General features: G+C 38.0%; 1 protein-coding gene across 2 annotated transcripts in view; it reads left to right on the top strand.

Moving 5' to 3' along the window:
• RCAN2 (regulator of calcineurin 2) overlaps positions 1-15471 on the top strand; it is a 91731-nt gene that overhangs the window by 39332 nt on the left and 36928 nt on the right. Inside the window, exon 1 of one of the 2 annotated variants that reach the window (XM_054821459.1) lies at positions 12210-12522. The exons of the other annotated variant lie outside the window; for it this stretch is intronic. Within the exon in view, the coding sequence (XP_054677434.1) occupies positions 12436-12522 (87 nt within the window). The 5' untranslated portion in view covers positions 12210-12435. Of the gene's footprint in view, positions 1-12209; positions 12523-15471 lie in introns of those variants that run through there. 2 annotated transcript variants of the gene reach the window in all.

Raw genomic sequence — 15471 nt, 5'->3', positions numbered from 1 at the left:
GTGTCATAGAAACATAAACACGCTTGAGGTACACACTTAGTAATTTAGAGTGGGAATAAATCTGTATTAGCTGCAGAGCGTATCCTTTCCACGAGAAGTGGTTGCTATTGTTTTATACCATCCGCTGTTGTAATACTTTTAGCAGTCTTTTAAGAGCTAATTTAAAGAGCTGTGACCTTCCTCTGTTATGCACGTTTTGGAGCATGAATTTCTTCTTGTTCCAGTTGAAACCAGTGCCATGAAGTAAAACCAAGTAGTTCCAAGTGATCCTTTGAGAGCAGGTGGTACACCCAAGATGCCTCTTGCTATGTGTTGTAATATTTGAGCCTAATTTTATCTCTGCGGCCTGAGGAAATTGTAATATAATTGGTGATATCGCAAGTGAACCAAGGTGGAATTTTGCTTGTTTATTTTAAGTTGGAAGGGTAAGTATGAAGTTCTGACTGTAAAAGCTCAGCTTATGACTAAACCTTATAGATACTGTTTTAAAATTGCATATTAAATTACAGATTACTACTCGTACTTTTTGTCTTTTCAACAATGAGGAAACAACCGCCTTTCTACAGTAAGCCCGACTTGCTTTATGCTGCAAGGAAAAAGATTCCTTTACAGAGGAAAGCTGTGAAACAAATACTGACCTCCAAACTAATATCATCTCAATTTCATATTTTATGGTAAACATTGGTACAAAGCACCTTACATCAAAAGGTACAAGGTGGGGAGGAGTAGAGTTTTTTAGTGAGACTTTTTTTTCCCCTAAACTGGGATCCTATGCATTATATGAAAATTGAGGCTGTTGGATTAACTCTTAATGGTTTGAATTTGTTTATTTTTGAGTGCTTCAATGCTGGCATTTTCTTTCTTCATGGTTTATTTGCATTGTTCTAATTTAACTGACTAAAAAGAAAATTAAGTGATCTATAGCTATGTGATAAACTTTATTCCTTGTATATGGGAAAGCTGTAGATTCTGTATCAGAGCTTTGTCTGTAACTGTTCTATGAATTGATTCATACAACTAGAACAGAATAATACCTTGAATTCTTGGTAACAGATTACAAAAATAATGAGCAGATTAAAGTTAAATCATCAATAGATCTTCTCAGATAATTTGAAGAGCTTACTTGTGAAGAAATACAAAAATGACTAAATATACATTGCTTGATGATGAGGTGAACTAAGCTGTGATAAGGTTGTGAGCAAAATTAAGAGTGGAAAGTAACTGGGACACAAGTGGTCATGATCAGAAATGCAGAATTGAGCAGCAGGTAAATTCTGCCGATTCGTAAATATCTATCCTGACAGATAATTTTAACTACAGTCTTTGTTAGAGAGACTCCTCACTTGGATGTTTAAACCTAGCTTGGACAAAATTACAGACGGACTGCACTACAGAGAATAACTCCACGTCAGAGTAATAGGCCTGCATCTCTGTGTCTTGACATGCAGAAGTCAAAGGTAGTCGCTTTGGGACTGAAGTTATGACTTTGTGAAATTTTTTTACTTAGCATTTTCTGAGATCTAGCTGTTTTGTGTTTTTTTTTCACCTCTGCAATTTGAATGTTTTAACATAATAATAATAAAAAAGAGGTAAGTCTTATGAGGAGTGGCTGAGGGAACTGGGGTTGTTTAGTCTGGAGAAAAGGAGGCTGAGGGGAGACCTGATCGCTCTCTACAACTACCTGAAAGGAGGTTGTACCCAGGTGGGTGTTGGTCTCTTCTCCCAAGTAACAAGTGATAGAACAAGAGGAAATGGCCTCAAGTTGTGCCAGGGGAGGTTTAGATTGGATATTAGGAAAAATTTCTTCACCTAAAGGGTTGTCAGTCATTGGAACAGGCTGCCCAGGGAAGTGGTTGAGTCATCATCCCTGGAGGTATTGAAAAGATGTGTAGATGTGGTGCTTAGGGACATGGTTTAGTGGTTGGACTTGGTAGTGTTTGGTTAATGGGTGGACTCAATGATCTTAAAGGTCTTTTCCAACCTAAATCTTTCTATGATTTTATGAACAGGTCTGTTAGGCTCTACAAACTGTCTTTGACTGTTAAAGTCTGGCTGGCAGTGGGGGAAACTAAGACGTCTTAAAAACGGCACCTACAGCAGTAAGTTCAAGCATGCTTGTCTACGTGAGCATGGCTAATAAATTGTTAGACTGGCCTGAATCTAGCTGTGCTAAGTAATGTTTTCTCTCAGCAGTTCCTGGGCATGGGTAGAGCTCCACAGCAGCCGAGATATTCCCCGTAGGCAGGCTGAAGACAGATTTCTCGTTTTGTAGGCCAACAGTACCAGCACAGATGTGGACTGTTGTGTGCTAGTTGGTCTCAAAACTAAGCTTAGATTATTTCTGGCAGACTTAGTTTACTGATGTAACTGCAGGTACAGTTTAGGAATCAGTTCGAGGTCCAAACATATGTAGCCACTTAATGTGAAATATTAAAAAAAAAACCCACCATATTCCCAAAATCAAACAAGTTCATAAGCTGGGTTTGCCTAGATGTAAAGCAACCAGAAAGACCATAAAATAAATAAAAATCTGAAGCTGAGAAAGGGTCTTGTTTCCAAGAAAACAAGAAACTTCATAGTAGTTCATAGAAACAGTTGTTTCTGTGTTTTTCAAGTTTGTGCAGGGACTCCTGATTAAAACTAAGTTGCTTAAAGTTAAATGAAAAAAAGGCAAACCAAACAAAACCCAAAAGCTAAAGTAACAATTGAATTGCTCCAGGTTAGTTGGAGCCAATGTTTGAGTTTTCCCCCTCCTGCCTTTGAAAAAAAAAGCTCTTAAAAAGTCACTGTTGTCTGGACTTTTCTTTAGGGTTAAGAGGCTTTACGAAGTAAGGTGGTGAGGAGTAACACGTCTGAGGTCATGTCCTAACTGACAGTTTGCACCTACCATAGATTTCTATGGCACATGCAGAACTGCTGCCTCAGCTGGAAGTATGGCTGATAGCGTTGTTCAAAAGTGGGGAAAACCTGCGCTGTTAGTCATATAGAGAAAGCCTCTGCTGAGCATTTTAGTGGTAGCTCTAATTTGGCAAGAATATCCAGTACAGACAAGACTTCCCAGGGGTTTGGATGACTTGAATCAGAAATACTTCTTTTTTTTTTTTTTTCTTCTTGAAGACTATCAAAACTAGAATGAGTTAGAATTTTTGTATGGAAGTGTTCTTCTACTAAAGAATATTTTGTGTAATAACATACATTTGGGTTCATTGTTCACCACTCCATGTTTCAGAAGGATTGTTTAAATATAGTTAAGCTCAAGATCAGATAAGATCAATAAGATCAATTTTCTGTCACTCACTTGTATTTTTTAATGTGTCTGCTATTTAATTACTGTCAACTTAATATTGATAATGCATTATAATGCCCTTTTAGGGAGTGAACCACCATATAGAATGACTAAATGATTTAGAACTGTATTAAATACACATCTTCTGAAACCACTGAAACCATTGATACTTCATGTGTAAGATGACTATATGGGACCTAGCTGTTTTAATTTTTTTAAATTTTATTTTTGTTGATATCTGTTTAGAGCTGTATCACATTTTATAAAAACTACTGAAATATTGAGTAAACTCAGAGTGCAGATACAGGCTTTTAAATGGGCTGTCGTGGTCTCTTTCTTCTGTCTGTGAAATCATAAAATCAGCCTTACAGGGAGGGACTCGGATAAAGCTATTTTATAAATGCAACTTCACTAATATTTTAGAATTACTTGGATTTCTTTTTTTTTTCTTTTTCTCATCATCAGTTATATGCTCTAGGGGGAAAAACCCCACAACTTCCATAAGAGAGATCACATTTCACTTTGGAGCCACTGGAGAAGCTTTATATCTGTCTTTTGGGTCCCATATTATCTAATCTCCATCTGTCTTTTGAACATAAATAAAAAAAAAATAGCAGACAATTTATCAAAATGGAAGACAGTGTCTTTTGTCTGTAAGGAGGACAAGAATAGATATTTGTATATGGTAAATTTTAAGTATTGACACTTATTTTTTGTCTGCAGTTGGATCAGGGATTTAACAGGAGATGACACAATCCGGTTTAAAGTGTTGCAGCAAAATAAATGCCCACCCTATAATATCAGGATAAAATAGCAATTACGTAAGAAATCTATTATTCATTGCTTCATTATTTGCTGTCTGACTGCATGCTCTTTGACAGTTTACTTTTTTTTTAGTGCTTCCTTTGAGCTGGACTGCTTTTGCTGGCTTGGCAGTAAGCACTGTTTTCTCTCAGCACGGCCATTAAATCTCTCACCTGCGTGTCCTGTGCAGAGCTGCAGTCGAGAGATAAGGTTGGTCTCTCTCTCAGCAGTGAGCATTGGTATTCCAGGCTCTCCTTTCAAGGGCATTTTGCTGTGATGAAGCGTCTCAAATGACAAGGAAAACATACAGACATGTTAAATATCCTTGCTAGGCTGAGACAAGTAAGGGTAAATGGAAATGATTTAAAAATACATTTTGAAACTGTTAACAGAGTTCATGGATAACTGTAAATCACATTTTTAGGCAGGAGTCTTACAGGCCTATTCCAACCGGCATCATCCATTAAATAATATCTAGTAATGGAGAGTGCCTGTCCTCCGCAGCTTACACTTAAAATCCAAATAAAACACAAGGGCTCTGAGCCTGTCTGAATGTGTGTTCCTGCATGTTCCTCATCCAAGGTCACAAAGGTCGTTCTGTGAAGAATTGAATCCATCTCTCCAGTGTCTTGCTCCTGTACCAGCCGATGAGCACCTCCGTCTTCCCAATGTGAACTGGGAAGGTCCCTGAGATTTCAGTTTCTTGCAGCTCTCAGAGCATTGGCCTGGCATCCTCTGTGTGTGGCAGTCTCTTACAGAATCCACGTATGACCGACCTAGTTTTAATTCTGTTTTCAAGTACTGCAAGAGCAAATATACATAAGCACGTCACCTGTTTTGCTGTCCTTTATAAAATGAAAGATAACATAAAAATCTATTGATTAGAAATTTGCCTGGGAAATCTGTTTTACGCATTCTCATTAACATTGCCATACATGTACACGGTAGGTAAGTGTTACCATTCCTATGTTGCTGTTGAAGAATTTGAAGCATGGTAGTAACATTATGTGTAGGATTCAGTTCAAGATCAACATGTAAATGTCACCTTATACGTATATACATATGCACTGTATGTTTAAGTTTCTGTTGTAGTTGCTGGAAATCTATTTGTCAATCAGTGGAGGTTGGAGAGCAATTCAGCCCGTCCTACACTACTAAACTACATATCAAAAGACTGGTCAGCAAAATCCCTCTCCAGAGTCTATTGAGTGTATTGAACAAGAAGCATTCAGTTGCCCAAATACAGGTGCTTAGTGCTAATTAAAATATGTTAAAGAATCCCTCTGGCTGATGGTTCAGAAGAGAAGGGTCTTCCAGAGGCCCTTTGTTGTGTTTGTTGACCCCCATGCACGTGTCGTGGATACCCAAAGGCACCTCACATTGCTTCAGCAGGAATAGCTAGTGCAATGAAATTAAGTTGCAAATCTGTTGCCTATAATGGCAATGTATATACCAGGATGTGGAGATCTATGTTTAGTTCTCTTAATTTAAAACTGAAACCTATACAATTTATCTATGATACTATGTAGATAGACTGCAAATAAATTTAGCTTACGCTGCAGGGTTATGATCCTCTTCTGTTATCAGGGATTCATGTGTGTTATGTATTCTGTGGGTGGTCATCTGTGCACCAGATGAATCAAGGACATCTTGACTTCTGAACTGCAGCAGCTCATTTTATGAGAGAGGGTTCTGTAGTCTGGAACCATAACAGTTCTTATCCTGTGAGGATCTGGCACAGAGAAGGATCTGTAACAATTTCCAGTAGACAGAAGACACATGCACTGATTTCCACCCCCTCACGCCTCCCTGCATATACTTGGAAGCTAAGGACTATAAATGATATTGCCACGTTTAAAGTAATTGAACAATTCTGACTCAGAGTTGAAACATGTATGTAGCTAAATGAGACAGCAAAATGACGTTGGCTAAATGACTTAGTCGTTTATTCAGTCACTGAAGTATTCTCACATTATCATATGTGGGTGTCTGAGTTGCTTGATATTATCTTTATTAAAGGAGGGAGAAATCCTTCATAATGTTTATGATTTGTTTTATTTTCTGACTCTTGGACCTTCAGATTCTGAGACCTATAAGTATGACTAACAAAGTTATTACCTACAGAAAAGCAAAATATCACTTATAATACAGAAAAGTTACCTTTCTGAAAATAAAGGCCAGCCAAGGCATGGTTCAGCTATGGATTTTCCAAACTCTAGAGTTTTTGCACGTATGAGGAACTTACTGATTTAGGGTTATTCTAAGTTTAATTAAACTTCTGTTTTCTTTTTTCCTCTGGCCAAAATTCTGTGTCTTTAAAAAAATCTTAAAATTATTTGTTGTGTGAAGGGGTAAATCAGAGTCATCTTTTTACCACAATGGTTGCCAATTTAGAATTTGTAGAAACTTTAGCTTGGGAGCCAAACTCATCTTGGAAAAATGTGGGTTTGTAGCTGTTGGACAGTTTGTTGTTCTTTATTTATTGTAAATGCTAGTTAAATTTTTCTATCTAAAAGATATTTTATTTGATGTATAGTTGATGCATTTATCATCTTTCAGGGGGTCAAAATGCTCTAAAATAATCTACTTTAGCATGAGTCAATGCTCACTCTCATAAGAAAAAAAATAATTATGCATGTTCTTTTTCCTTCTGTGGCTGAGCTGAACCCTACTCAGCCTTCAGAATTCCACCTTCTTTTCATTTCTTTCATAAAGACCTCTTTGAAGGAGCTAACTTTGGTCCTGAAGAATGTATCTAGTTGGCTTTTCTTATCTGCTGCAGACAGAGAAACTGGAAGAACTATCTTTTTTCAGGTGGGTTTTTTTCAGGGCTGTCTCTTATGTTACTAAATTTTTATGGGTTTTTAAAAGTATTTCTATTTTATAATTCCATTAAAAAATAGGATTACATTTGTAAAAGTATGTTCCTGACAACAGGTACATAAGGGAGCTTGGTTTAAATACTTTTGACTTGTGTAGTAGGTTGAACAAGATCGATAAAGATGCGCATCATTAAAAACATTTGAGTCACACATAATGTGAATCTATTTATGGTGTTCCATTCAAGTGCCAAAGGGTCATTGATGTAGGGTTTCTTTTCATTGTTCTGGATTTGTACAGTGCCTTAAACACTGTGGTTTGCACCTGCAAGCAGAGCTGCTACAGAAATAATCCCTCTATTACTAGTAATAATGAGCACGAGCTTCATCCAGTGAGCAAAAAATGTCACACTTGCTTCTGAATTTAGCTGGTATTTTTGGGTTACAATGTGGCCGATATTATTGTGAGGTTCAGATACAGTGACATTTCCCTAAGGCTAAATCAGTAGTAGTTTGGTTGCAAAAGTGTGTGTGGGGGGATCAAGATTTTGCACAAGTTGTTTTAGTGACTTGACAGTTGAGCTTGAAAAGTCTTAAATCTGTGGTACTACTTATATGTATCAAGCTGAAACATAGCTATTACTATGGTAACGCTGCAGAAAAACAAAAACTCCGTGTGCACAGGAGTAAAGGTTGTAGGCTAGGACTGTGTTAGCCCAGGCACCGTACAAATCCAGAATGCAAGATTGCCCCTGGCTGGAGCAAGATGACTTATTTCCCTTCTGATTTTGGAAACTTTTTGTCTTTTTGAAGTGGACTGCTGATTCAAGTATAAGACATGATCATCAAGTTGCTAATCAGAAAGTCTAGTGATGCTACGGGATTACTTTGGTTCGTGTGAAGGAACAGTACCACTGGAGTTACATTTAATCAGTATTATTCTGAGTTCTAGAACCTGTTTGATGGCTATACACATAACTGTAAAAACTTGGTCTTTCCTTATTCAGCCTAGATTCACAGAACGACAGGGATTGGAAGGGACCTCTGGAGATCATCTAGTCCAACCCTCCTGCTAAAGCAGGATCACCTAGAGCAGGTTGCACAGCATCAAATCCCGGCAGGTTTTGAATCTCTCCAGAGAAGGAGACTCCACAACCTCTCTGGGCAGCCTCTTCCAGTGCTCGGTCACCCTCAGAGTCAAGAAGTTTTTCCTCATATTCAGGTGGAACTTCCTGTGTTCCAGTTTGTGCCCATTGCCCCTTGTCCTGTCACTGGGCACCACTGAGAAGAGTCTGGCCCCCTCCTCTAGACATCCACCCTTTAGATATTGATAAGCATTGATGAGATCCCCTCTCAGTCTTTTCTTCTCCAGGCTCAACAGCCCCAGCTCTCTCAGCCTTTCCTCATACCAGAGATGCTCCAGTCCCCTCATCACCCTCGTAGCCCTCTGCTGGACTCTCTCCAGTAGTTCCCTGTGTTTCTTGAACTGAATAGATATACAAGTGGATCTCAACTGCTCTTAAATTCATTCCCCTTAAATATTTGCAGACAGTGAACAGTGCCCATTTAATTCCATGCACAATTGTTACTGTGGACAAAACCTGAAACAAATTGAGAAACTTCTGAATGACTGTTCCACACTCTCTGCTTTCTCTCCATTCTCAAAATTAGTGGTCGTGGTCTTAAGCCCAATGTAAAATTGGTAGGGGACGGCAATAGTGATATACTTTTGGACGCACTTAGATTAATACTTTAGTTCAGGTCATTTTCTTCTGAAATGGTCTTCTACCTTCTGCACTTTGGCTGACATTGCAGAGCACTCTGCCTGTGGGTTCCCTTCAGATGAACCTACACCAGAAGATGCCTCCAGGACTGTTTCTACTGTGCTGCTGCAGGGTACCGGTCCACAGGGTATACTAGAGCTAGCCGAAAAGAATCCCTCTTGAAGTAGGTATATTGATATCAGGTCCTCAGCACCAACTAGTCTACTTGGAAAAAAAAAAAAAAAATCTGCTTGTATTGATGAGTGTCCTGGTTTCAGCTGAGAGAAACCATGACAGTCAGTATTAAGATTCTCTATATTGTCTAGCCTTTAACTTTCAGGTGAAGCTTTAAGGTATATATGTGATTTACAAATCCTCTGCCTTAGCACCCGCCAACAAGAGAGCGGCTTTCCTGCTCACATGTTAGTATAAAAGCTGTGATGGGTAGAAGTTGGTGATCTGGAGAACCTACTGAAAGAGTAGATTCTTTAAGTACGCTGAAGGGCATTATGTGTCTATATCAATTTGCCTTTGTTAAATATGATACTTCAAAATATGCATGAAATATGACTTTATTTTTTCTTAGGAGTTTGCTGAATTGAATTTAGCAAGACCATCTAGAGCCAAAGTTAACAATCATTTTCAAAGAAATTGAAAGCATCTTTCTTTAAATTTGATTCAAAACCAAGTCTGATCTGGAGAAAGCAGTCAATATTAATCAATTTTAAATTATACAATAATAAATTTTTTGATTAACATTAGATAAGACTATAAGGAATTGTGGAGTGCCCTGAAAAAAATCTACAATAAATTGTCAATGTCTTGATTTCAAATGAGAAGTGAGTAGTAACAAATAGAATATGATGTATATCGAAAGATGTAAGTTGAAGCACTCAAATGCTCTGTAGAGTTCTTCTGTCAGGTAATCTTTGTTTTCAAGAAGCATAAACAACTAGGTTGTCTCTGTAAAGAGCTCACTAAAATACCCTAGTGAGCTAGAGTGGTTTTGAAGGGAAAAATAGGTTATGCTTAGGAATAGGCGAGAAGAAACAAGAAATGAAAGTAATTGTGATCTCAGTAAGGTTTTCTTACTTAGATGGAGTGGAAAAATTGCAGTGATTCTGTTTTGAAAGGAGATGAATAATAGTAGAAGTGCAAGAATAATCCCAAAGTGGAACAGGTCAGTTCGCACACCATGTACCAGTCTTCATAAGAAGATTAAGGAGATGGGCTATTGAAATTGATAGGTGACAGTTTTAAAAATGAAAAAAGGAAATAAATTATTATGGAACTATCCAGTTTAGCTCTGTATTGTAAGATCTTTTTTCCATCACTGCTATGAAACCACACTCAAGCCAGGCATCGCTTTCACTTCAGATGCTTTTCTAGACTTTAGTGATCAGCATCATCTAATTCTTGATTTTTTTCCTTTTTCAAATGTTTGTTTTGGTTTTTTTGTCCTGTTGGTCCATACTGCTGAAACTCATTAGGCTCAGTTATACGTGACTCGCCTTTGCTTTCATTGTTTCCTTCCAGCTCTTTGATAATCACTTACTAATTTGTCGGTTTTCTGATGACATGGCTTTTCCATTGCTGCCTGCTTAGAACTTCAATCAGGCATCTTTATGGCTTTTTTCTATGATATCACATATATATGACATTCAAATATATGAATAAAAGTTCCTCTAAACATGCACAAAAATGTTAACTTCAAATTCTTTCTAAAAAGTGTTTTCCTGTGGTTTATGAAAAAACTTGACAGTGATTGACTGGTGTACAAAACAACTGATAATCATGATAAACCATATTGATTCATTTGCTGCCTTGTACTACTACCCTATCCATTTCTGTTGATGGGTATAATCCTGGTTTGTAAAATCTTTAGTGCTGTCCTGGTTCTGGATCTTAGTTTGTGATTATTGCTGAGGGGACTACTATAAATGCAATTTAAAAAGTGGGCAAATATAAATCATTAAAATATAAATATATTTATTATCTAATTATTTTAAATGCGAGTTGAAAAGTGGGCAAATATAAATAAATACAATTATGATATAATTTATACAATTTAATAGAACTTGGAAGAGAATGTTCTGATAAGAGAGCTCAGCTTTTCTGTTTCAGCATCTAACCTTACTGCCAGCTCGCAGGGGTAAAGAGTGGATTTCACAGCAGAGGTTGTTCTGTCACCGGCTAATCTGGAATTCCCTGTGCTTACCAAATTTATGGCGCTGGCGGAGACGTAAGATGGGAAGCTGGGTGGCTTGAGTCTAATCTGGAGCTGCTCCTGCTTTTAGGTGTCTGAATGCCCAGCTTTGGTGCAAAGAACTTGATGTATGTTCCCTAGGTGTTTTCATTTTGAATTTCAGTAAGCGTATGGTAGTCTGCAGCCCAAACTCACCGTGGTTCAGCGTACGTGTCTCAGGGAGTTTTAGACAACCTAAATACCAGTAGTAAACTATGTGCAGCATCACAGAATATGGTGCAAGCTGCAATATCTGTCACTGAAACAGAGCTAAGCAGAGCAGTCTCTTACATTGAGCTATGTGCTGCTGCTAGGTTTATATCAATAGTTCAATATTTTAATTCTGCCTGTTAATCTGATTTACCCATAAATGTCATCTCTAGGCCTGCAACAGTTACAAGTAATTTATGGATCACAAGAATGAAACATTAGAGGAAAAATAATGGTGCAAGTCTGGGATAAAGATCAACTTTAGAAGTCCCAAATTTGTAGATACTTTATTTCTATCATAAAAAAAAACAAACTTGCAAAGCATAAACAGACCACTGAGTCAGCAGGTGTAAAACTTCTTCACTTTACTTAGATCTATTTCTTTCAGTTGAATACTGTTACATTTGCGAAGGAGTAAACCTAAGGACAGATGGTATAATGGTTGCCTAGTGTGAAGTCCTGATTTCAAGGGAAATTTTTGTGTTCTGGTCTTTGAAGGGGTATTGACTTCCAAATCACACGCAGACATGCCTCTGATCTTCCTGAAGATGAGTCATAGTGCAACTTGTATGTCTAAGCACTGGGATCAAATTTGCAGTACGTTGATCACTCCTGGTAATAGGGCTAGATAGTCTCTAATCTCATGTGTGGGGTTATGTAGTATGCTTTATTAAAAAAAAAAAAAAAAAAGACTTAGAGCTATTGAAAGCAGAATGCTGAGGTGGTTTGTTTTGGTTTTTTTTGTTAGTGTTCTGTAGATTTTAAAGCATAATAAAGTAACGAACGTTATCTTGAGCTTAGTAGCTTTAAATGCTGGGTTAATTTACACTCAGAGTGGAGCTTTCGGTGTCAGGCGATCTTTTTTTGCCAGCATAAGCACTCAGCTGAAACAACAGCTATGACTCAGTTGCCAGTGAACGCTGCTTGAATTGATTTAGTCCGAGTTCAGATTTAGCACATAATCATGTTCAATTTGATCCACTGTGCTGCCTAGAGATAAAAGGGTTGAAAAAATAGATTTAGCTTATGTCAGTCTTTGTGGTGATGTCATTGCCATGAGAGATGGAATAGCGCTGTTACTATGCTGTGCCTGCTCAGTTGGTGGGTGTACGGGGGAAAGGCAAGGAGCAACTCAGTTAAGTGCAAAGAGCTCGTGTCGGAAGCTTGCAGTTATTGTCAGCATTGAACCAGAATTTTGGACTGTTCAATTACAATACTGAATTGAAGATTTATTTTTTTTGTTTGTTTCTTTTTCTTCCAATCATTTGTTACTCTGAGGTTGCCTAACTCTGTGTACAAAAGGGGGGGATGCCAGCCCGTAGCATGGACTGTGATGTCTCCACTCTGGTTGCCTGTGGGGTTGATGTGGAGATTTTTGCCAACCAAGAGGTTAAGGTATGCACCTACAATTCTTTTGTTACGGATGCTTCTAAGAAAAGCCTTTGGGAGCAATAGGCATTTGTATGTAGCAATTCAGAATAAGGAGGCAGATGAGATTCTGCTGCAGTAGTAAAAGACATGCAGTTAAAAAAAATCTGTTAATTAGGAGAGAAATATGGGAGAGAAATGTGCCTGCTTTTTACTGTGTTTTGATAAGCTGAAAGAATAGGCTGGTGTTTACTCTTTAATGATATAAGAAATGGGTTATATAACTGACATCTGTGCATATGCATGTTTCATACTCATAACAAATCATTCATTGTTAATTTTGTCGAGATATTTTTAGTCCCGTGTCACTTTTTAAATCAGCCTTGCCATAAATGTTATTTATCAGTGTTGATAATCTTCAGATATTTTTACTCAGTTGAACAGTAGCAGTTTCTTTTCTTCAGATCCAAATCATATATACAAGTATAATTGTTTTGTAAAGGGTTAAAAGTTTGTAGCAAGTATTTTGGTGCATCTGCAATATAACAGTATACAAAAAGTTGTACATCTTGCATATCATATGAATACTTCAAAAACAATGCTTAAATCAAAGGCTTCATATGCTGGACTCATAGTCTCTTAATTAGACAATTGCTGTAGAAAAATCATTGTGTGAAATTGCTTACTGTTGAAATCAATTATCTTTTTCATTTATTCTCATATTACTGCAAGAAAATCACTGCAAATTAAGTTTGAAAGAGGAATTTTAAGTATGCTTTTCACAGATCGTCTGAAAGAGCTCATAGGCATAATAATGATATTCAGCAGTTTATTTAAAGGACAAAGATACAGACAACATTAGTTACTAATCTGATTGCTCTGTTCTTAGTATTAAAAGAATGGAACAGAGAAAAAAGGATTTACAAATTGGAGGTCAAATTTTGAACCCCTGTTCTGTTTAATTCCAAGTCAAACATTGAAGGCAATGGAAATATCTGGAAATAAACTCACTTTAATTTGCAAGAGGTTATTGTGATTTTTAATTCCCTGTTAGTTTGTTACCAGGTGATATCATGTATACTTTGTACAGATGCTTTTGTGTTGCCAGCAAAAGATTCTTCTTAATTTAAGAAGCTTTTTCTTCACAGTTTAATACTGGATTTAGAGATTAAATAGGGAGTAATTCAAAGGAATGGTTCAGGTGAGCAGCCTTGCCTGCATTGGGACATGTTTCCTGTAGTGTTTTGAAGTAGTAAAATGTTCATCTGTTTATTCCTTTTTATTTTCTTTTTTTACTTAAAAACATATTTTAAAAAAAATTTAGGAATGACACCTGCAGTGATACAGACTTGGACCTGGAGCAACTGTCTTTTAGTGTCTGGTCCATGTTCAGCATCAGACTATGCAAGAAATTAAAGTTGTAGTCATCTTCTTATATCCTTATTCGTATGACAGTAGCAATGAAAAAGTGAAATTTTGGCTGTCATAAATTCATCAGGAAGCTTTCTATTGACTTTCGTAAGACTTAAATTAGCCTGATTTAAGCTGCAGCATCTGGAAAGTGTGGCCCAGGAACATGGGATAAAAGAGAACAAAAGGGTTACAGAGACATTACAGGAATTGTAACCCCTTTCATATTACTTGGACTTCCTGTACTTTGTTTGCTGTGGTTAAAACTACCTCTTTCTTTTTTTCTTTTTTTTCTGATATCTGAATTAAATTTTGGAGTGCAAAGACTTGGGGTATATTTACAATGGAGACTGCACTGCAGACTGCAGTGCAGCTTAGAAATGGTAAGTCTACTTTGAAGTTGTCTGGCTCAGATGCTAGAAGCAGTCTGTCCTCAGTGACCCACAGCTCACTGCAGACTAATTTTCACTTAGTTGTCAACAAACTCGTTTTTTGGAGGCTGTGTGCAATGCTGCCGCAGCTAGGCTGTTTCCAGAGCTCAAGCCTAGCTAGCTCTGCGCTGATCCCCGGTCTTTCTCTACACGGCAGGCTGCAGCGTAGGCATCCGCTTTGTGAAATTTTCAGTGCTACTGATATTTGAAAGGTGGAGAGACCTACTGCTCTTTGCTCATGTCCGGGAGAATTGCAGCAGGAAAAAAAAAAAAAAAAAAAGAATTTTTTTTTGTCTGCAAAAGGGATTCACTTCTAGGTGGTTTTTTTTTTTGTTGACAGTATGGTCACTGTCTTTGATAGGATAGTGGAACATAAAGCTTTAAGGTTAAAAAGGAAGGAGGCTGTTTCTGAGAAGAGGGGTGTGGAAGTTGAAGTAAAATAGCAAAAGCAAGCACAGAGATCCTGCCTTCTCCCCCTCGCCTGTTCTTCTGTGTGCACGTCTCCACCCAGCCCTTCTGCAGGTCAACTGGAAGTGCAAACAGTATTGAAAACTGAAGTCTAGGCTATTGTCCTTCCAGTTTTCTTCTGCTGTAGAGCTTTTCACATAACGGAAAGTTTTTTGTAGGGTACCTTCTGGCTGTGTGAAGGGAATATCCCTTCAGTGGTAAAACACACATATTAAGGATTTCATGATACGTGTGGTGCTTGATGAGATTTGTTAAAATGAGCTATTAGTCCTGTAGAAGTAGTTCTCTAATGTCAGCAAGGGTTGTGTTCTAGGTTTTAGGATATGCTTGCAGCATAGCTTACTTTATCCTATTTCAGAGTTAGAACTGAAGTGAGGCTTTGGAGAAGGATGCTGGCGGTACTGAGCCATCGCTGTCCCACTTGCGGCATGTGGGTTGGATGCAGCAGCATGCTGAAGAGAGGGGTGGCCAGGAGCTGCCCTGTTTGCCAGGCCTGCAGGGGAAGAGCTTGGTGTGTGTTTGGGCTGTAGAGCAGTAGCAGTGATGCCTCCTGAAGTTGTCACTTCTCCAGAGTGATGGCTCTTTAGTGCTGGGGCGTTCTTACAGAGAGGCAAAGGCTGCTACCGGGCACAGGCCTTGGAGTGGAGTGAGCTGCTTAGCTTATTGC

The sequence above is a fragment of the Grus americana genome, chromosome 3, assembly GCF_028858705.1.
Source record: "Grus americana isolate bGruAme1 chromosome 3, bGruAme1.mat, whole genome shotgun sequence".
Classification (NCBI taxonomy): Eukaryota; Metazoa; Chordata; class Aves; order Gruiformes; family Gruidae; genus Grus; species Grus americana.
Note: the sequence above shows the minus strand (reverse complement) of the source record. Positions and strands in the feature narration are given on the sequence as shown.